At 32.2% G+C, this 23,876-nt stretch overlaps 5 protein-coding genes across 5 annotated transcripts; 1 reads left to right on the top strand and 4 right to left on the bottom strand.

Moving 5' to 3' along the window:
- On the bottom strand, nucleotides 2,260-3,239 carry LOC104743265 (thionin-like protein 1). The gene is given in 3 exon segments (XM_019236012.1): nucleotides 2,260-2,324; nucleotides 2,943-3,194; nucleotides 3,197-3,239. Coding segments are annotated over 3 exon segments (360 nt in total).
- Nucleotides 7,182-9,222, bottom strand: LOC104739915 (rRNA biogenesis protein rrp36). The gene is made up of 10 exons (XM_010460392.2): nucleotides 9,139-9,222; nucleotides 8,906-9,021; nucleotides 8,688-8,809; nucleotides 8,530-8,596; nucleotides 8,350-8,402; nucleotides 8,200-8,254; nucleotides 8,012-8,086; nucleotides 7,793-7,913; nucleotides 7,624-7,670; nucleotides 7,182-7,527 (listed from the first exon to the last, which is right to left on the bottom strand). Exons 2-10 carry the CDS (start codon nucleotides 9,005-9,007, stop codon nucleotides 7,432-7,434), a joined length of 738 nt encoding a protein of 245 aa, XP_010458694.1. The 5' UTR covers nucleotides 9,008-9,021; nucleotides 9,139-9,222; the 3' UTR covers nucleotides 7,182-7,431.
- Nucleotides 9,327-11,845, top strand: LOC104739913 (lysophospholipid acyltransferase 1). The gene is made up of 8 exons (XM_010460391.2): nucleotides 9,327-9,744; nucleotides 9,843-9,898; nucleotides 10,100-10,320; nucleotides 10,428-10,836; nucleotides 10,963-11,048; nucleotides 11,138-11,201; nucleotides 11,286-11,404; nucleotides 11,493-11,845. Exons 1-8 carry the CDS (start codon nucleotides 9,440-9,442, stop codon nucleotides 11,628-11,630), a joined length of 1,398 nt encoding a protein of 465 aa, XP_010458693.1. The 5' UTR covers nucleotides 9,327-9,439; the 3' UTR covers nucleotides 11,631-11,845.
- Nucleotides 17,020-18,032, bottom strand: LOC104739912 (ethylene-responsive transcription factor ERF027-like). Its single transcript, XM_010460390.2, has one exon. It carries the CDS (start codon nucleotides 17,816-17,818, stop codon nucleotides 17,243-17,245), a length of 576 nt encoding a protein of 191 aa, XP_010458692.1. The 5' UTR covers nucleotides 17,819-18,032; the 3' UTR covers nucleotides 17,020-17,242.
- On the bottom strand, nucleotides 23,208-23,761 carry LOC104743264 (ethylene-responsive transcription factor ERF027-like). Its single transcript, XM_010464369.2, has one exon. The coding sequence runs from the start codon at nucleotides 23,550-23,552 to the stop codon at nucleotides 23,208-23,210; it is 345 nt and encodes a 114-aa protein (XP_010462671.1). The 5' UTR covers nucleotides 23,553-23,761.

Raw genomic sequence — 23,876 nt, 5'->3', positions numbered from 1 at the left:
TTTTTTTTTTTTTTTTTTTTTTTGGGCAAAAGTACGATTCCTTCTCTATATCACTAGATTTGATATGTAAAACATTATTTCTATTTCCTCAATTGTGAATACTAAACAATATCTCTTCCAATTACAAAAACATGTTTGTTGTTATTGAGCTTGAACATTAATACTAAACCGATTTAAACCAAATAACATCAGTTTAAAAACCGTCGTAAAAATGTATGACGTTAAGTATTTTAGCATCATTTTAACAATTAATATTTACTTATATTGTCAAATATTTGAGTCAGTTAAGTAAGTTTGGCAACTGTTTTTATGTGACACCAAACTTAAATTAACTTTCCCTCCAAAATCCCATATTTCACTTTTAATTAACTTTCCAGCTGTTATAATAAAAAAGATTGCAAATAAATAAATAAATGAAAAAAGAAATCACCAAAAAAGAAAACATAAAAAATGAGTATGCCTAATAAAATTTCAGTTGATTACTCTAGGTCGGTTTAGATTGTGACGTAGAGTAATCAACGTATCCTAGCACGTTTTTATTGTAGTGCTTGAATTGAACAACACTTCATTAATTAGATTTAAGTACTGAATTGAAACAAACAAATGGTTTGAGCATGATTACACACAAGCTGATACTCTTTCCACATCTGTTCATAACACAAACACCAACCAAAACCATTAAAGATAACGTCAATTACAAAACAAAAAATCAAATCTCAACTATATATATGGTCACTGGTTTGAAGAATAAGACAAATGAAAAGAAAAGAAAACAGAAAATTGTATTATGCTTATGCTTATGTAACAAATATTCGTGAACACCATTATGGCTTAGAGAGTATACAAAAAAGGTATACACGACGTAAAGAAAAACCTTACTCGGATTTTGGAGGGAAGAAAGGAAAACACAATGATGAGATGCGCACAATCGAGTTTGCAGAAATAATCAGAATCATCAATATTTTTTGAAGAAAGACGGTGGAGAAGGTTTATGAAAACAGTTTTTAAGACGCGTGAATCGGTGAATGGACACTTTAAATACTGTGGAAACTTTGACGCATTTTTGCACCCTATAACTCTATAAGACAAGCTGGATAACATTCCTGAAATGGGATTTTTATAGCCTCTGTTTGAGCCAGAAGGTTCCCTATGACCATCACTACCACCAACATTGTCACTCGTTTGCCCTCCATTTCTTTAGTCTCTATAGCTAGATGATACAATTTTTTTTTTTTTAATGAAAGTGTTGTGTTGTAAGTTGTGAATGCTGTTGTGTTAACATGGCCTGTTTATATAGTTGTGTAATTCTGTGGATTGGTCAACATATACATATGCAGTGAGCCACAAATAAGGCTGTAATTTCTTTGTGATGACTACATAGTGGAAATATATCATTTCCAAATTCCTCTCGTTAATTTGGGGATCCAACTAATAATGATGGTTGAGTTACTTGAGTATAATACATCAACATATACGTTTATGTATCAATGTATGTACAGTGTACATATACTTGCACGTACACGAATGTGTTTTACTTTCTTTTCTGATGCGTGTATTTCACGCATTCTATATCAAAAAAATGGGAGATACATACATGAAATTAGCTTTGGGCGATCAGTTCTTCGGTTTGGTTCAGGTCGATTTTTTAAGTTTATGGTTAATTTGGGTAAATAAATTTAATATTCATGTGGATATTTTAACATATCTGTTCGGTGCTGTTCAGAATATTTTGGAAAATAAATAAAATAAAAAGAGATTAAATTTTGACCAAAACCTTTTTTTTTTTGGATATTTTAATTATTTTCAGTATTATGTTTATTTTGGTCTAAAATTAACTAATATTTTCGAATTCAGAATTGTAATTTTAGGTAATTAGCTTATATAAATCTTAATATAATTAATTTTATGGACATATAGTTATATTTCGGGTATTTAGGATACTCATTCAATTCTCGATTTGGTTTGGTTTTAATTTTTGGATAAATAAATTAAGATTCCGTTAAGATATTTTGTCGGTTTTGGTTTTATTTTTTCGGGTCAGTTTGATTTGCTTCTTTGGTTCCAGTTATTTTTCCGAGGCCTAATAATAATATGGTTATAGTGTACATAATATTACTATTATTATTAAAAACATCCTTTTCTTTAATATTTAAGTATCTTTATTTTGGATATGAATGGTTTTATTTTATTAATTGGCCTGCTCGATACATACTAGTGGTCTAATTTAGACACTATTGGAAGAAACATCAAAAGCGGTTTTTAGTTCTTGTGGGAGCAAGTCTCTGAACATGAATCCACGCATACGGAAACTTTCTCCACATGATCTGCCGTGCCAATGTATTTTGATGTAGGCAAAAAAAAATAGTTTAATATATCAATAATATATATAACAAATATTACTATTATATATATATATATATATATTAGCGTTTAAATATTATAATAAATATATAAAATTTTAAGTAGAAGTTTACAGTTCCATAAACAAAAGCAATTATCAACGAATAAGAAAAAAGTATGAAAACAAATGAAATATAAATATTAGGTTGATATATCATTTAATATAGTTATAGTGATATACAAAATGTTTTATCTAATATATAAAAAAAATTAAGAAAGTTTGATGAAGGTGAAGAAAGAAAGACGGATTAGTAGTATATAATGGTTTCAGATTTTCTTGACATACTTAGAAATTTTCTGTATTACACGTTATACTATTTACTTTGTATTAGTCTCTCTCTAACTTAACTAGCTAATTCAATATAATAATATAATACATATATGTAATAACTATTATCAACATATATATAGCCTCCTAAAGTTTCCACAAAATATGATATCGTAGGCGAGAGTTTCTTATCTCATAACGTAAAAACTAAGTAGACCTAAATTACACAAGAACTGAGAGAAAAGAAAAAAATAAAAAAAATAAAAAAACTTACCCTTATCTTCGATTGAGGAGGATGAACCACAACGATCGGTAGCACATCCAATGTTGCAGAAATAATCAGTCTGGTTAATCTCTTTTAGATTCGCCTCAACAGAGAGTGCACGACGTTTACAATCCTTGATACACATGAAAGGACAGAAAAGTTTTTTGATATTGGGTGCTAAAATACCACACGCCAGAAGACAACCTCCGTAACATACTTTAAAAGACATAACAGCCTCTGTCTCAATCAACATGTTCCCATCACCAACATCATCACCACTAACATGGCCATTCTTTTGTTCTCCATTTTCTTTGAAAGTACAAAGAGTGTTTTTTTTTTTGGGCAGAAATATTAGAAATATTGCTGATGGAAAGTGTTTATTAATTGTGATTGTTTGTTGTGTAATTAAGGTTTATTTATAGGGAAATGTGTAAATGTGTTTTAGTTAATATTTTCATAATCAGAAAAAAAAATATTTGTGATTTTATGTGACAATTATAAGTTGGTAATTAGAGGAAGCATATTCAATCATATATATTAAATGAGTTGAGTTTTAATATGATTTTGATGATTTTAGAAAAAAAATTATGATTTCTTGTAATAGTCTCCCCATTCTACTTAAAATCATGATTTGTCCAAAAAAAAAAAAAATCTACTTAAAATCATGATATTTCTGTATTTTTAACTGAAAATATATATTTCAATCCTAAAATGTTGTCATTATCATTGGATTTTCAAATCACTTTGATTTCATTAGACCTTCTTTAATCCATGACTGTCATAGGATTTATTATTTTAAATTAGACAAATCACTTGAAATGTTGGATGGAATACACCTCCTAAATCACCTGAATCGGATTACATATAGAAACGGAACAAGATAGAGTATTTCTTCTACCAATTCTCATGGAAGTTGTACATGCATCATTTGGTTTTCGCTGTAACCATGAACCTAACAACATAATATGCAATATATTAATTCTAAAGAAAGAAAATTAACTAGGGAAAAAAAAGATTTTTAATTAAAAAGTATAATCTTACATCTTACAAATTAAGCTAGATTTACCTTTACCAAGATAAGACATAATATAGTTGTAGCAATTAATGTAAAACTGAAATAATCTAGCTACTTTAATGTAATTGACATATAGATATAATATAGATTAACTATTAAAAAAAAAGGAATATTGATTTTTTTTTTCTTAGTTGAAATAATCAAAGGTTATGTTTAAATAAATTAAGAAACAAATGGGAGTATATTGAAAGTTTGAAACCATGATTTTGGAGAATTTGATGAGATTTAGGAAATTTGATAGATTTTAAAGAAATTAATATAATATTCTGTAAAATTCTTTCAAATCCAATCTAAAACCATGAAATTTGGATTTATGTATTTTTAACTAAAAAAAATTCTTTTAAAGCCTCCAGAATCTTTAAAATTTATTAAAATCCAAATTCAAAAACTGTTTTAAATAACAGTAGATTTTAAAGTATACTAGGTAACAACCCGCATTATGTGCGGTATAAAATAATTATTTAATGTTTTTACTGTAATTTACAAAATCTAATATATTTATGGGTAATTAAAATATTTAAAATTTGATTATGTAGTATATATTTATAAAAAAAATTGTATAATAATTAAAATTTAACCCGTGAGAGTTATTATAATATCAATCTTATATTATTATATCATATGAACAAAGGGTTCTTAAAATTCATTTTAAAGATTTTATGAAAATATAATTAAAGGATATAATTAAGTTAGAAAGATAATATAAACATTTAATTTTGGGTGTTAATTGTATTTTTGGAACAATACAATTGTAAATAAATGTAAATATTTTTAAAAACGGATGACAAATAAAGGAAAGAGTGTCATGAAATCTGTAATGCTAACACCTCAGTTTTTTTTGCCAAAATGTTCCTCTATTAATATATAAGGGATTTAAAAAATCTATTATATTTATGGATAATTGAAATATTTAAAATTCGACTGTGTAGTATATATTAAAAATTTTGTATAATAATTAAAATTTAACCCGTGAGAGTTACTATAATATCATCTTATATTATTATATCATATGAACAAAGGGTTCTTAAAATTCATTTTAAAGATTTTATGAAAATATAATTAAAGGATAAGTTAGAAAGATAATATAAAAAAATTATATTGGGTGTAAATTGTATTTTTGGAAATATACAATGTTAAATAAATGTAAATATTTTTAAAAACGGATGACAAATAAAGGAAAGAGTGTCATGAAATCTATAATGCTGACACCTCAGTTTTTTTTGCCAAAATGTTCCTCTATTAATATATAAGGGACTACAAAATCTATTATATTTATGGGTAATTGAAATATTTAAAATTCGACTGTGTAGTATATATTAAAAATTTTGTATAATAATTAAAATTTAACCCGTGAGAGTTATTATAATATCATCTTATATTATTATATCATATGAACAAAGGGTTTTTTAAATTCATTTTAAAGATTTTATGAAAATATAACTAAAGGATATAATTGAGTTAGAAAGATAATATAAAAATTTAATTTTGGGTGTAAATTGTATTTTTGGAAAAATACAATAGTAAATAAATGTAAATATTTTTAAAAGCTGATGACAAATAAAGGAAAAAGTGTCATAAGCTCTGTAATGCTGACACCTCAGCTTTTTTTGCCAAAAATCTCTATTAATATATAAAGGATTTTTAAATTTTCAGTTTAATAATAGTGAATTTCAATAAAATAAATTTAAAATTCATAATTAAATAACATACAAATTTTATACAAATCAATTAAAATGTAAAGTTGAATATGAGCTTCATTTTAGAATCTAGAGAATCTTAGACATTGAAAAAGTACATACGTATTTGTTTATACTTCTTCATTTTACATACATGAATCAATATGTCGTATGTGCGTAAACATAAACATTATATTACAGTACTAGATTTTAACCCGCGGTACACCGCGGGATTATTTCTTTTACTAAAATCATTAAATTTCAAGTTGTAATTGTTAATTAATTTTATACGTTTTATTTGATGTTTAAGATTGTATAGTTGTATTTTGATTGTTAATTCTACGATTTAATCTGCGGTTTACAATACAATAATTGATTTTTGTTATAAATTAATTTATATTATTAATATCCTTTTATATTATTAAGTTGTACCTGTTTGTTTATAGTAATCATGTATATAGAGGTGTCAAACAAGTTGGTTCACATTTCTTTTTTCTTGGACTGCAGCGGGTCAACCCGCTAAGATCGCGGTCGTTAAAGTTATGCCTAAGCATGTCCCTGACCTAAATTTTATATTAATTACTCTTTAAAAATTTAGTGGCAAAGAAAAAAACGAAATTTTAAAATAACTTATAATATTGATATTTTGTAAATATCTTAATTGGTATACATGAAATTTCCTCACATTATCACATATTTCACGTATTATATATACATAACTATGTAAAAATATTACTTATATATAATATATATATTTTAATCATATATTTGTAGTTTTCGGGATAACCCGCCAACCGCAGACGTACCTTGCTAAAATTCATAATCCCGATAGACTTAATTGTGAGGACCGTCTTTTAACAGTACACTGTAGGCCTATATTTTCTATATAAATAATATCTATAGAAATTTATTACATTTTAGTATATAAAACCGATTGTCGTAGTGATGGATTATTGACATTTTAAATTTATAAGAATATTGATCATAACCCGTCCCATAATAATTAAATTTAGTAAAGTTTATTAACTAATATATTTTAAACCTTTTATAAAAATCAATTAGCTATATAGATAATAACATTAAAATTTTAGACAAAACTAAAAAAAATTGAAGTAATTGAATATAATTGATTGGAGCGAATATAGATCTTCCTGTATTGGAATGACAAAAATTTTGTTTAGTTTTGCAGAAAATTAGGCTTGATGGTGGAGATAATTTAGGAACATTTTACTTGATTGATAGAAGGATATTTAATTCACATACCTTATTTATGCATATTTCGATTTTATCTTTCAACTTTTTTAAAAAATGTTTTAATAATAATAACATTAGTTGTAAATATTTTCAAACTTCAAGACTACTTTGACAAAACTGCAGCAAAAATGTTAATATAGATGTTAAAATAGTAATATATCTACAGATTCCATCAAATATATAATCTATCTTATCTCGGATGTTATGTTCGTTCATGCTTAAAAGTAGTACTAAAAAGAAATAAAGAAAAAAATAAAATAAACAATTGATAAAATAAGTAAGAAGAGTAAAGTATATGAACCCTCTGATGGCTCTAGAGTCTCTCGGCAAACTAAGTAGCCTTTTGTACTGGATTATGGCTTTCAATTCAAAAAAACAAAAGGTTATACTGCATTTGTCTTTCAATTCTCAAGCATAAAATCATCACAAAGACCACCACAAAAGTGTCATGAATTGATGTAAGTGATCGGTCTGAAAGCAAATCTGCCTCTCTCTATTCCTCTGATCGACGGTAGGGAATGTACCTATGATCCTTAGTTGCATTCTTCTTCCTCCGTTTGTCAAGATACGATGAAAGCTTCCCAGATTCCTGGATTATGCCCAAAACAAAAAAAACTGATTCAGTGATTCCGTTTTTATACAAACACTTAAAAATCTTTGTGAAGTCAAGAACTGATTTACATACCTTGAGACTGTTGTACTTTTCGACGAGTGTTTGCTTTCGGATTTCCGCTGTATAAGAAGGGAGAAAACAATTCAGTAAACTGTTGGCAAAATAAATAAATAAACTCAAAACTGTTATGTTTCAACCCACAAACGTGGGACATTTTTGAGTAAAAAGACTCCGGACATACATTTCTTGAGATAGTAAGGCTTTTTCCCTTCTTTCGCGGCTTCTCGTTCTCTCTTTTTGTGTTCTGTTAGTATCGCAGCTCCCTTGTTCTTTGTTGATGGTTCATATTTCAACATTTTCTCCTGAGGTATATATAACAGACAAAAAAAAAAGTGAGGAAACAAAGTAATGATCAGAGAGTTTTTTAAATAACAGGAGAGCCAAAGAAAGGATCACTCACAACATAAGTTAACTCGTTCTTCAATTTGTTGGCCTCTTCTGGATTCTTTGTTTTCTTTAGCTTCTTTTTCAATTCCTGTTTTAAGAACCCCCGAAATATCAAACAAAAAGCCTTCGTGACAAATCCAAACTTCGTAGGAAATTGCAAGAACTTCTCTCAGCATTAAGAAAGTCAATCAATCAAAATACCTCTCTTTCTACAGGAAGTTTATCTTCAAAGAAGAAATTGTATCGCTTCTTGAAACTACAAAAGATACAGAACTTATATGTTCACTCAAACAAGAACAAGAAGCATATTATAAGTTATAACAAATTTCATGTTGACAAGAGAAAACATACCCGTCAAGGTCAAGTCTTCCACCCAATGAAACAAAGCGAGGATCACGAGGTTCCTGAATGCAAACAAAGAAACTCTTTTAACAAAAAAAAAACTCAACAATTCTACACCCACAAGAATCAAACACTTGAGAGAGAGAGAACAAATAAAGAGAAATAGAGATTCAAAAGTTTCACAATTACCTTCTTTGGAACATGAATAACTTCTCTATAACGACTCACAGGTTTTTTAGAACTCAACTCCACTGGTCTATTTCAATCACAAATGAAAAACCCCAAGATTAACAAAAACATAACCAACAAAGAAGGTAAACAAGAGCAAAGGGAAACAATGTGTGTACCTGTTTTTGTTAGCACGACCCGTTTTCTTCACTTGATTTGGTTTCCAGGTAACTGGCTTAGACCCATCAGCTCGCAACTTATGTATTTCCTCAAATGTCAACTCTTTCTCTGTTTCTTCTTCCTAACACCAAACAAAGACATCATTCAAAATTCAAAATCAACAAACAAGAATGTCTAAAGTTTCATCAACAAATACTCTTATTATTAAGTTACTAACCTCCTCATCTGAAGAAGACACAGATGAACACGAAAGGTCTTCATCACTGTCCTCAAACACTATCCTACTCGAGCTCCCTTCAAACTTACCAGCTCCCGTCATATCAAAACCTGAACCTAATCAATAAAGAACACAGCTTTTTTTTAGCATTCCCTAAGAAACAAACTCAACCCATAACACAGAAACATACTCCTAGTGCCTTCAAACCGAAACAGAGTAAAAAAAAAACTTACTTGAACAGAGGAACTTGTAGAATCAAGCAACGACGGCTAAAGAAGGAGGACGATGACAGAACTGTTAATGAGAGATTGTAAGATGATGAAAAAAAGGAAATTAGGGTTTTATATTAAACCGATGGTTTAAAATTGTACCGACCGGTTTATTATTGGTGAATTTGATACCTTTCGTTAATAAAGAAGCGAACAACCACACGACACGACACGGCCGGATCCATATAGCCTCGGCGGCGAGAGAGATCAGAGCTTTCTCTTCCCCTTCCCGGAGAAACTCGGTTCGAGTTATAAAAAAAAAGCCATGGGTTTGGTGGATATGAGTTCCATGGCTGCTTCGATCGGAGTATCGGTGGCCGTACTCCGTTTCCTACTCTGTTTCGTGGCCACGATCCCTGTTTCATTCGCTTGGCGAATCGTTCCGAGTGGAATCGGTAAACACTTGTACGCTGCAGCTTCAGGTGCTTTACTCTCTTACCTTTCGTTTGGATTCTCCTCCAACCTCCACTTCCTTGTTCTGATGACGATCGGTTATGCTTCAATGGCGGTTTATAGACCCAAGTGTGGAATCATCACTTTCTTCCTCGGTTTCGCTTATCTTATTGGCTGGTACTACTCAAAAATCTCAACTTTTTCTTATTTGCTATGATACAATGCTTGATTTTGGAACAAAAGCCTGATTCAGTTTGGTGATTTGTGTGTGATAGTCATGTGTTTTACATGAGTGGAGATGCTTGGAAAGAAGGAGGAATCGACTCTACTGGTAACTCTTAATCCCCTCATCTGATGAAGTTGTTGATGAATTTTGAATTGGGTTTATGTATCTGAAACAAATTGAATAAAAGTTTCTTACTTTATGCTTTGGATGCTCTTGTTTTTACGAGTTAGGTGATGAATTTGGTCTTGAGTAGTAATTGTTAGTAGCTTCTTAAACTGGCTTTTTTTTTTGTTTGGGATGTATTAGGAGCGTTAATGGTGTTAACGCTGAAAGTGATCTCGTGTGCAATGAATTACAATGATGGGATGTTGAAGGAGGAAGGTCTTCGTGAAGCTCAGAAGAAAAACAGATTGATTCAGATGCCGTCTTTGATTGAGTACTTTGGTTACTGCCTCTGTTGCGGTAGCCATTTTGCTGGTCCCGTTTATGAAACAAAAGATTATCTCGAATGGACCGAAGGGAAAGGGGTAAGCTTCTTCTTCTTCTTCTTGTGATCTTTTTGTGTTTATCAAGAAAACAGTGAATTTTTATAGACTAGACTGTAAATATGTAAAACATTGGTGGTGTTTTCCAGATTTGGGATACTTCAGATAAAAGAAAGCAGCCATCTCCTTTCGGAGCTACAGTCAGAGCTATTTTTCAAGCTGCGATCTGCATGGCTCTGTATCTCTATTTAGTACCTCAATACCCCTTAACTCGGTTCACTGAACCCGCGTACCAAGAATGGGGATTCTTGAGAAAGTTTAGTTACCAATACATGGCTGGATTCACTGCCCGTTGGAAGTATTACTTCATCTGGTCAATTTCAGAGGCTTCAATTATCATCTCTGGTTTGGGTTTCAGTGGTTGGACTAATGATGCTTCACCAAAGCCTAAATGGGACCGTGCCAAGAACGTAGACATTCTCGGTGTTGAACTAGCTAAGAGTGCGGTTCAGATTCCACTTGTATGGAACATACAAGTCAGCACTTGGCTCCGTCACTGTAAGTAGTTTTCTGATGCTTGAAGATTCATAAAAAGGCAGACAATTTCGGTTGGCCTGTGAAACTAAGTCATTGTAAGTGACTTATCCATATCCAATCGACTTATTCATGTTGTTTACAATGCAGATGTGTATGAGAGACTTGTGCAGAATGGGAAGAAAGCAGGTTTCTTCCAGTTACTAGCTACACAAACTGTCAGTGCGGTTTGGCATGTGAGTTCTTTATTCATCATCTATTCTCGTCGTGATATTTCCAATTCTTAAGCTGGAAACTAACTAAGCGAATCCAATGCAATTTGCAGGGACTCTATCCTGGTTATATGATGTTCTTTGTTCAGTCAGCTCTGATGATTGCTGGCTCACGGGGTGAAATACAGTTTTCCCAGTTTCTCTCTTTTGCTAATTGCGTCTATCTTCTTGATGATCTAACTCTGTTTTTCTTCGTTGCAGTTATTTACCGGTGGCAACAAGCCATCAGTCCACAAATGGCAATGCTGAGAAAAGGCATGGTGTTCATAAACTTCCTTTACACCGTTTTGGTTCTCAACTACTCAGCCGTCGGTTTCATGGTAATTAACCAATTCATTTCTTCCCGTCACCATTGATGGATCACTCTAAACGCCTTTATTGTTTGTTAATTGCAATCTCTCCTCTCAGGTGTTAAGCTTGCACGAAACAGTCACCGCCTATGGGAGCGTATACTACATTGGAACAATCTTACCTGTTGTATTGATTCTCCTCAGTTACGTTGTTCCTGCTAAACCCTCCAGACCAAAACCACGCAAAGAAGAATAAACGGTTTCTCTTAACGGTAATTATGTTTCCCGCGCTTCTCAGCTGCTTCTTCTGTAGCAGTGGAAACAAACCGATCCGGTTCTCTTGTTTATCTCTTATTTTTATCATCGATTTTTTTTTTTAATGATATTGGTGGATATACAGTAAGGATAACTTCATAACTATGTAAACGTAAATTGCAAATGTGAAAAAGTAGTATTGTTTACGTTTTGATGTTTTTTTTTTCTTTTACGTTAGGAATATTACTAGTTTACTACTTAATGTATCTCCATCAAAGTACCCCACAAAACAAATCGCAATTTTTTTCTCAATTGACGGCAGCTTTTTCCCCCCCAAAAAGATACCCAAAGAAAAAAGCACAAGACGGTTAAAAGAAAATCTAAAAAAGGCTACACTACACATTTTAAATATGTTTGATGTTTTTCTTTTTTCTCGAAAATGTAAATCTATAAAAGTTGAAAGATTTACTCGAATCAGTTTTTGTTGTCAATAAGTTAATCTACCAACTTTTTTGTTCCAATACACATCGTTGAATGTACATATGAATATATGATATTATTATTATTTTTCACATTTACAGATAAGATTAGTCTCTAATTTTGCTTCCTAGCTTGTTGATAGATAATGGATGACTGAAACGTTTAAATACACACACACTTCAAAGCAAATATACTTATTTTCTCATAAGAAAATAGAAATTCGAATGTAAGAGCAATATCTATCGACTATCGTTTTGACCTTCCAAAGTTCCAATAGCAAACTCTATCTATATTTTTACAATTTAGTATCAAAACATTTGATTTAAAATTAGTGCATGAAAGAAACTGTGTTTTTTGACCCGAAAAAGGAAAAGAAACTGTGTTTATATCCAAACTCCATGTTACTAATGTCGTTATATTTCTACTTTGTCGGCAAAAATGTATTTTCAGTTGTTGTTTTTAACAAGTTGCCAACCAGGATTATTAAACAAATACTTCAGGTAAACATCTGAAAATTCATGATGGATTGCAAAATATTGTAATTAGTAATATCTTTCATAACAATTCGTACTTTGGTCTATATTAATATATATATATATATATATATATATATATGCGAAAAAAATGAAAACTGATGCCAAAAAATGAAATAATGAAGAATACAGATGCGAAAAAAATGAAAACTGAGAATATGATGTAGAAGGCCATGATTGATCAAAACTACAGGCTACAGCAAGTATAATGCACTTTCCTTGATTATGTTTTTAATATATAAACTGCTTAACTACAATTCTAAAACAGTGGGGACTTTATAGTCCAGTGTTCTCCACATGGATAGCTGTCCAGTCACTCTCTTAGATTCGATTCAGGGTTTACCCAATGACGAAGGAAACTACTATTATATAGTTTCTTTTTTACAAAAAAAAAATAGGAAATGTACAAAGATGGCATCTTGACGAAACAAAATCACACCAAGTCCCCAACAAACGTTGATGTGCTTCTCTCCCATCAACCACTAGCTAGCCTTTACTAGCTATGATTCGAAATTTCGAATGATGACATTAGAACACATGATGTTGCACACATAAAAAGGAACACATGATTTGTTATAAACCTATAACAGAACAAAGTGTGGATAATAGTACTATAGAACAAGCTTTGAAAAACAAAAATAATTGTGACTTGCGATGTGGTTATAACAATTATCAAATTTTGATATTTTCATTATGATTTCGCTATCCAATGCATATACTGTATCTAAATTAGAAAGCGAAAGCAAATTACAACATTAATAAACCGGATTTTCTAAACCACTCGGTGTTAGAACTTTTCATAAAATCTCTATCAATAGACGATTGACATGATTTTATAAAAAGTTCACATTTATATAATATTTTTTGTAAATAAAGCTATAAACACATTTAATTATTAACTAACTCCAATTATCAAATTTCTATATAAAAGAATATTTCTGCTAAAGAGAGTGTAATATCAAATTTCTATATAAAAAAAAGTATTTCTACTAAAGAGAGAGAGTATTATACTTATTGTATAATGATCATAACAAACAGCCATTAATGGGAATTAAGTAAGATTAAAATAATGATTAATGATTATGAGTGTGAGTAAACATACCAAAGAGGGAAGGGGTATCATTCAAAACACGTAGGGAGACAAATCTGCAGTGGACCACTATCTCATCAAATCAAGTATAAAGATTTGTCCGAAACCAATCTTTATATTGTTCAATATGAATCAACAGCTGGTTGTAAAAGGAAAACAAACATTAACAAATAAAATTTCAAAAACCAATTACACAACCATTAATTTACTATATATACTAATTAATAGTAATTTGTAGAATCAGTTTCAAATTGTAATAGAGGCTGCAGTGAAGATTCAAATTGATGGCTAAGTCTTCTTTTGTTAATGAATACTGGAATAGTTTTGATAAGGATCCAAAAAAGTGTAATTTGCCAAATAACGTAATTAATAGTAATACTAAGTTGTTTTGCAACATTACGTGTATATATATATATATATTATATATGATATATTCATTGTTCAAATAATTATTTTGTCTTGAGATCGAATCCAAAAATATCATGCATGCGCGCAGTTTGATAAATAACAGGATCAAATTATCTGATTGATACAATATATTGTCAAACAGCCTCTCGAGAAAGACATAATTACCTAAATGATAGAAAATACATATTTTATATTACGTTACGAGATAGCATAATAGTAGTTTCTATTAATTGATTTTACGGTGATATCTTAACATGTATGAAAGAAACTATTATGTATAATTAAACGTAAGATCTCATATATGTTAAGATCTCATTTAGGTAATTAGGTTACGAGATAGCATAATAATAGTTTAGTATGAAATTAAAAAACTATTATATGTAAACGGAGATCTCATTTATTTATGAAAGAAACTTTTATATGTAAACGGAAGATCTCATAGACATACAAAATAATTTGTTCAAGAAAAAAAAAACATACAAAATAATTGCTAAGCAAACTAATTAATATATGTAAATGCCAAGCAATATCTCCTTTATATATATATATATATAGAGAGAGAGAGAGAGAGAACAGTGGTGCATGTCGTAAACTCGTAATATGTATGCGAAGTAATTGCTATTACTATCAAAATACATTTGAGTTTAGGGAAATATTAACTGCAAATTTTCACGATTATATGATATCAAATATTCTCTACTTACTTTAGAGTGACACAGCATTTTTGTGTAGCATTTTGAAACACAAAAGAAAAAAATACACAAGAACTCAAGAAGAGCTCATAGCGAAAGAAAACTTAGATTACATATACTCGAAGAGATAACCTAAATTTCTTTTATGACATAACTTTCACTATCATACGAATTGAGAAATAATATGTAATATGTAAAAAAAAAACATAGTAATTGTACTACAAATCTTTGAAGCTTTCCGATATAACTAACCAATTATCGGACAAATAGGGAATCCACGATTTGGTAGTGAATTAATAGATGTAGAAAACGCACTAACACGAGCGGTGGAATGTTACGTCCTGAAATGTCATCTTCTATACACCATTCCAATATTACTAACACGATCGAGCCACGTGAATCTCTGAATCCATGGTCTACTCGCCAAAAAACAAAAATTACTAGGTGACAGAGAACCACAACTTAACTCTTTATTTGTTTTCAGGTATCTCCATATCTCGTATATGAAATTTGTAGGTACATCTGAAGAAATGTTTCTGGTTTTTTTTTTTGTTTCTTTCTTAATACAAGTTTTAGTTTGTATATGGCATACTTAAGACAACGATCGCAGATATTTTATGTAGTAAAGACAGCTTAGGATTTGTTATAAACAAACCAAAAAAGGATTTAGGTCAAAGAGCTACGAGGATATAGCGACACGTGGCAAAGAGATGTCGAAATGAAAAGTATGAAAAATTACAGTGAAAATGTTTAGTCGGAAGAGACAAGCCGAGTTGATTTTAATAATTAATTCCTGAATTTCTTTTTAAAAATATAAAGAGGAAAATGATTTATTGTTGATGATTGTTTCAAAACCAAAAGGCAAATTTCTTTGGTCTGACCCATACCTTTACCATTTCTGAAGACTAGAAACCCATTAAATTTTCCATAATAATACTACTATATTTTATGATTTTTAGATAGAATATTAAAAAGTTGTAAAGCTAAAGCTCTATTGAACTTAGTGACGGATATGATTAAAGAAAAGCCACATGGTCACCTCTCCTAATTAACCTCTCTTTGTCCGTTTCAGGTAAAAAATTTGGTAAATTTTTCGTTTTTAATTACTATGTGTTAAAACCTTTTGCACCAACTTTTGGCGTACGTTAAATCTTGAATCAGAATTTTAATTCAAAACAATATCACTAATTCATGTTAAGGAACAACATAGGTTTAAGTAAAAACATTTTACGATAAGAAATTTGACCAAGAGTTATGTTGTTTTATAAAAGTATAATCAAATATGTTTTTAATTTGTATATTTTTTTTAATCAAATTAACACTTTGTAAACCGTCTAGTATAGTTAAAGATTTTAATACAAAATAATCACTTATTACCAAGATAGTGTCACAAAATAAAGAGATAAACAGAACTTTATTTTACTAAAGGAAACAAAGAAAGAAAACGACAAAAAAGGGACCAAGTAAGAAAAATCCACTCATGTCCATACATATATGGCACAACCTTTATAACAAAAAACATAACCAAAAAAGGAAACTCAGGACATCAAAACTTTTTAAAAGGAACACTAGATGAATATAATACATATATCGCTGTGTAAATAAGCATCAATCAATCGATTGATTCATATGAAATTTCACTACAAGACGAACTAAGTGGAATATAGATCGCTGGATGGATTTCCGAATATATATCTTAGCAACGAACATGTGCCGAAACGAAAAATATAGATAGATATGTTGTGGTATATGTAGAATTAAAGAATGCTTTAATTTATAAAGAATAATATATATAGAAAGTCAAAACCATTGATTATATATGGTTTATGAAAAATGATTGATCTATCTCATCAAAGAAGAGAAATTTCCACAAAGATCATCATTATATTTGCTCTTCATATTATTGGATCTTTAATTGACGAATATGAAAGCTTTGCCAAATTTAAATGCGGCGTTAATTTTATACTCCGTTTTAATGTTCTACTGAAGAGAGAGATATATATATATGTGTCAAAGACTTTTGTAGTTCATGTATAAACGAGTGGCTCTTAGATCATAGTCGCATCTTAGATATATATAGAATTACAAAAAAAAAACTTGAGAACATGAACTATTTAACTCAGATGCTGCAAATGTAAATAATACAAGAGTAATGATATAAATCAACACATGAAGTCGCGAATTTAAGGGTAAAATCACTAGAAGGCTGATCAAGCCCTAATTGATAACCCTAAAACTCCAGGAAAAAAATAAACCAAACCCTAATTCAACAATACAAGAAACACCCTTAATTAAAAACATATGATTTGATATATCATATAAGTGATATATATATATAATATAATGAACACAAACCAACAAAAGAACAATATGATAACATACATATACGTGGACAACACAAACCGATCGATCAATAGCCCCACAAGTCCTCATCATTTGAATTCTCCGGAGAGTCATCGGACGGTCGAGAATCCATCCACGACGGTGGTGCAAGCATCATCCCTTCCGCCATATTAGCCAGCAAATTAGGCATATTCAAGACTTCGTCTTCGTCCATAAACTCTGTTCCACACCACGACGAAGACCCCGCATCATTGTCTACGTGGCATTCACGCGCCCTCGACTTCGAACTATTACTACTACTCTTCTTCTTCTTTGCCTCTTTCTCCACCTCCCCTTCCTCAGTGCATCCCTTCACTGACGCTGCAGCGGCCGCAGCGGTTCGTATATCCGCTGCAGATGTTGATACGGGAACCGGGTATGACCGGGCGGATTCGGGGAAGTTCAAGACGGCTTCTCTTCCCTTAAGAGCCATAGCAGCTACATCGTAGGCCGCGGCTGCCATCTCTGCCGTGGGGTAAGTCCCAAGCCAGATTCTAGTGGTTTTCTTCGGCTCACGAATCTCAGAAACCCATTTCCCACTTCGGCAACGGATTCCTCTGTACACCGGATCCTTTTTCCGGCTAGCTAAGCCGGAAGCAGACATTGAATTGTTCGTACTATTCCTAGTGTGGTAAGTTTTAAATTGGGGAAGAGAGTTTTCACACGTAGCGAAGAGGATTTGACTTTTCACACATGCGAGGTGGCAAATTAATCAAAGAAGATGAAGAAGTTTTTGGTTAGGAGGGCCATTTGGTAGGATTTGTATCGTGAGTCGTGACCATCAGCCATATATATATAGAATTGAAAAGTAAACAGTTTACATATATATATATATATGTGTGTGTGTGTGTGTGTGACTGTGTGTGTTATATATGTATATACATAAAGATGGATTATAAATTGAATTAGTTAGGGTTTAAACTTAGTGAGAGACTAATGTTTAAATATGAGATGAATCATGAAAGGGTTATTTCACTAATAATTTCTTAAGGCACAGTTGTTATTCTCTTTCACTTTCTCACTTGGGGTTGTCGAAAGTGTGTTGGCTTTTGTTGGGGTTATTCTTGTAATAATAGGTGAGAAAGAATAAAAACTCTAGTTTATAATTTTTGCTGGGTTTAAGAAGATATATTTAGTCTCTTTTTTTTTTTTTTGGGGGATAATTTATCTTGTTTTTACTAGCTAGTTTAGTTACTATATAATCAATGTGAAGAATATATATATTTTTTGAAAACTATTAAACATATATACTTTAATATTTAAGCTATATATGAAGCATAAGCATTGACACATACATATATACTTAAGATGAAGCATACGCATATATTACTTGAAAATGCATATCGAAGCAGGTTCATTTTTTTTGGTGTTAGTTTTCATATTAATTCACTAAGAAAACTTTATCGATGAACGCCAAAAACAAAGTTGATGACATAGACTCATATCCGATTCCGATATACTGTAAGAGGAAACTTACTGAACTAAGGCGTACATAAATTTAGAAAACTCCATATACAGTATTGTTCTTATATAAGAATCAACTATAAACATCACAGTGAAACAAAAATAATAAATATTGGATTAAACATAAAATAGTTAGAAGATAAACCCCAAAACCTATATATAGCCACATTATAAATGCGAAACCACCGGAACGAGAATAAAAAATTAGGGTGAGCTTAGACGAATATTGGCTTGGAAGGAAGTTAAAAACCCAGATCGAGTAGTAAATGCCATCCTGGTGAGAAAGAGAAACATTCATAAAATAAAATGTCAAATAGATGGTGGAACTTGGAATAGTTCAGATCCAACATATGAGGTTATGGTGGATCTTCTTGCTAGTGGATGATCGATAGTATGATATGCTTCTTGGAACCAAATGTCAAAGACGCATTGATATGAACTATCATCGAAGTTTTTGTCACGAGAGATATGAACATGTTGTGTTGAATGAAGTTTTATAAGGTTTAGAACATGTGGTGAAATCTTTACTATGGCTGTAATGGATGAGACATAGATACAGAGATATATTATAGATGCCATAGTGGTGGTGCAATAGTTCAGAAAAAGAGAGTTGACAAAACTAACACAGGGGATAAAGTAGAGCAGACACAATGATTAAGTAGAGCAGAGCTTAAGCAGTACTTGGTGATCGTGCTGACACAGTGATTAACACAAAGCAGAAAAGATAAGGTATTGAATCAAGAACCTTGCAGTTAGATATATCTGAGGATGTATCAAACGTCTGAAGCAGTTCTTGTACTAGTCTGACGTTAATACAGGAAGTAGTACAAGAAGCTGAATGGAAGAGTTTGAGTACAGAAGCTTAAGGCCGACTTGGACAAGCCAAGTGGCGGTTGTTGAGCTGGATGAACATCTTGAATGGAAGATTCAAGATGGGATCATGGAGAGAAACTTTCCTATTTGTTGTAGAATAGGAAATTCCTATTTGTTGTATAATAGGAAAATTGTCAATCATATGGATTGTGCAATTGTTAATCTCCCAATTCCTATTTATTGTATAATAGGAAATTTGCCAACCTTAGGGGTTGGGCAATAGATATAAATACCAAGAGGGCGCTTCATGAAGACTTGCGCGCTTCAAGGTATTCCCAAGAGATGCACACAAGATGTGTGGTGTTGCCCCATCAATAAGATAGAGAGATCTTTTGATGGTTTATTCATCTAGAAAAGAATGATAGGCATAGTAGTGCTCGTATCATATGCAATTGTAATTACTATCTTGTTCTAGTGAATTTGTTCTGGACTAGGTCCGGGGATGTAAGAAAAAACCGAACCCCGTTAACAACGCTTGCGTTATTTACTTTATGCTCATACATACAGAAAGTCGATTGGAACTAGATTTAGCCACAAGTATGCGTTTTCAATTGGTATCAGAGCGGTGCTCGATAGAGATATGTTCTTGTTTTGGGTGTGATTCTGGATTTGTGGCTAGACAAGAAGAATGAGAAGTGAGATCGTGTTTATGCGTATGCTTTGTGAAATTTGAAGAAACGAAGCAAAAGAGAGATACTGTGTCTTAGGGCTATGATGAAAGTTGACGAAATATCAAGTTCAAAAGAAGATTGAGAATCATCGCTTCTTTTGCAGTCAAAAGAAGGAGGAGTTTGAATGAAGAGGATTTCGTATGGTTTTATGAATCGTGATATTTAAGTCATGTGTGAATTTTTTTTTTAAAAACAAGGGACTAACATTGACAGCACGATCTTGCTACCACGAGAGAGGAACGAAGGCGTTAAGTATGAAGCAAGATGCGTGAAGAAGCTCCAGTACGAGAGATGTCAGATGTTAGAAAAAGAAATCTTTTTGGTTGGTGTTTGTTTCAAAGCCCAAGAATCGGAATCAATTGGGAACAAAGCTTCGACATATATCTTGGGTTTGCAAAGTGATGTCACCGGACCGGATAAATAGTGGTCAATCAGAATTGTAAAGCAAGATTTCATCATGAGTTAGAGGAAGAAATCAGAAGTTGAATAGAGAAGCTCATACAGTCAGAGGGTGCTTGATTCAGATTTGATTTTTAATTTGACCATGGGATATATATGCTTTGATGCAACTAACAATAGCTGGAGTTACAACTGATTCTAGTGACACGAAGATAAGGATAAGGTCTTAACTCTCAAAGAATTCACAAACCCTGAAGGAAGAAGCAAGATGTCGATTTTGAAGCACAAGCATAGAACGTGAATAGGTTTTATTTTGTGAGGTGAAAATTTGCTCGTGAAATAGAGTAAGCAATTCGGGAATCCGTCTCAAGCCTTAGTGGAATTATTGGGTACAAATTTGAAACTAAGGAGGAGCTAGGAAGGTCAGTATCTATGTCAGATGAAAGAGGCGAATCTAGTCTTGGTGAAGAGATGAGCTTTGTCGGTCTCGTGTTGAAGCTGTGTGATGGGTCTGTTCCAAAACTTGGTTAAGCTTTGAGATTAGAAGCTGGGCAAATTTTCGTTGGGTTGATTACAAATTACAATAGTAACTAAGCATGGTTTGGTTTCTGATTCGAAAGAGTATTGGATAAAGACGTCACTAGAGAACGTATGTTTGTGAATCGTGATTGACTGATTGCTCACAAAGAAGAGAAGTTGTGCACAAGAGCTTATGAAATCAAAAGTATTGACTGTTTCGGTTGTCAAATTGAGATTTTTCCTTACAGATTAGGTTTCGAATTGAAAAAGCTGCTAGGTCAAAAGTGAAAATTGTTAGCACAAGAACAATTTTGGTTCTGAGTACGCAAAGAAGGTTCAATCGTCCATTCATCATGATGGAGATTTCAGCAGAGCTGCAGAGATGACGTTGAAAATTGCATCAAACTCTTAAGAAAGGTGGTTCTATTATCATGAAAGAAGCTTTAGAAAATACAGGGGTTCAGATCTAAGAATAATAGGAAAAGAAGAGTAACTTGTGTTTCTTGTTGCGGAGATTTCAGTTGGTTTATTTTTGAGGAAGAATATTCAAGTGGAAAGCTTAGAGTGCTCTCTTTTGTCCAGGATGGAGAAGAAAGTTGAGCTTCATAGAAAGAGCTTCGTGAGAAGAAAATAAAGAGCTTGTTCGTATTCTTGTTCAAAGCAAAGGGAAAGGGAGTTTTTGTTCTTGATATGGGTAACAATGGTTCATGACATTGAGAAAGACAGCCTATAGAATATAGTCTTAAGGATATCATTGGTAGTTGTGAAGAAACTGAAGAATGTTAAAAAGAGAGAAAATTTCATGTTTCAAAAACAGTTTCTATATCGGGTTGCTACTTTCTGAGATCAGTTTCCTTGGCTACAGACCTCGGATTCGAGTTTTGAAAGATGTTTTAGAAACTTTAAAGCAAGATCTTTCCATGGATATAAAGATCACCTTCTGATTCCTTGTGGTTTGATGGTAAATCGCTCTCAAAGTTGGCTACTCGCAGGTCTGTTTTGTTTCGGAGCTGTCTTACGAATTTGATCATAACTCGCTAACCGAAAACCCAAATCGTGATCTGTTTCTTCCTGTGACTTCATATGACTGGTTTGGATGTTTTCACCAAGTTTGATAATTTTCTGGGTTGTTTTGCTGCTCCGTTTATGGTCTGCGTCAAGACTGCATCAAGACAGATGATAAAAAGTTTCAGTACAATTCTATGGCGTTCCTGCAAGCCCGAAGAATAAGATAAGGTTTTCCTTAAAATGGACTCTCTCATGTTTTTTTTGTGGTTCTTCGATATATGTTGCTCTAGAGGTTTTAGCGAATAAAAGGTTCTATGGCTGGAAAAGGTGATATGTAGTCTTGTGGAGTTATCTTGTGTTGCTATAGTGGCTCTCCAGATTCATAATCGAAGTGGTATGGTATGGAAGTAAATAAAATCGACATAAATATATTTGGATGTTCTGGTCAGGGGCTTGTTAGAGAAAAGTTTTGTGAGAATGAAAAATCGAGACTCTGCATACTACAAGTGACTGGTGATGTCGTTTCTGAGTTACCACAAGCTGTAGATTGGATAATTACAAGCATATGACTTCAGTTCTAAAAGGTTAACTGCAAATGTCGGAGTTTCTGTTGCAAATTACGGGATTAAGGTTACGAAGATTACTGGTCTCTTAGAGAATGTCTCCCAGGCAGAATATTAGTTGCTTCAAGACAAGAAGTTGTGGAATAAATTCTTGAAGGCTAGTCTGCAGATCATATTTTTAGAGATGATCTCGATTGGTCATGTAAAAATGTATATGTTATTAACAAAGATCATAAGGAAGGTTGTGTGATTGAAGAGATAAAAAGAGAGAGCTGCAGCAATGTGGGAGAAGAAAGAGAAGAGGAGATATGAACTGCATCATCAACCCAGATTAGAGAAGAAAGAAGAAAACAGTTTCGTGATGTTTGTTTGAAGACAACGTTTGATGGATGTCTAGTAATCTGATCAAGCTGAAATTTTGTGAGGAGCTTTGTGATAGTACGGACTTGAGATTCAACGGTTGGATTGAAGTTTTGACGGTTGAATTGCATTTTATTCAAGGATCTTCAGTCTGTTCCGGAATCAGTCTATTAGAAGTTTCNCATCCCTTCACTGACGCTGCAGCGGCCGCAGCGGTTCGTATATCCGCTGCAGATGTTGATACGGGAACCGGGTATGACCGGGCGGATTCGGGGAAGTTCAAGACGGCTTCTCTTCCCTTAAGAGCCATAGCAGCTACATCGTAGGCCGCGGCTGCCATCTCTGCCGTGGGGTAAGTCCCAAGCCAGATTCTAGTGGTTTTCTTCGGCTCACGAATCTCAGAAACCCATTTCCCACTTCGGCAACGGATTCCTCTGTACACCGGATCCTTTTTCCGGCTAGCTAAGCCGGAAGCAGACATTGAATTGTTCGTACTATTCCTAGTGTGGTAAGTTTTAAATTGGGGAAGAGAGTTTTCACACGTAGCGAAGAGGATTTGACTTTTCACACATGCGAGGTGGCAAATTAATCAAAGAAGATGAAGAAGTTTTTGGTTAGGAGGGCCATTTGGTAGGATTTGTATCGTGAGTCGTGACCATCAGCCATATATATATAGAATTGAAAAGTAAACAGTTTACATATATATATATATATGTGTGTGTGTGTGTGTGTGACTGTGTGTGTTATATATGTATATACATAAAGATGGATTATAAATTGAATTAGTTAGGGTTTAAACTTAGTG

The sequence above is a fragment of the Camelina sativa genome, chromosome 14, assembly GCF_000633955.1.
Source record: "Camelina sativa cultivar DH55 chromosome 14, Cs, whole genome shotgun sequence".
In the NCBI taxonomy this organism is placed as follows: domain Eukaryota; kingdom Viridiplantae; phylum Streptophyta; class Magnoliopsida; order Brassicales; family Brassicaceae; genus Camelina; species Camelina sativa.
This window is presented reverse-complemented; position numbering and strand designations above follow the sequence as displayed.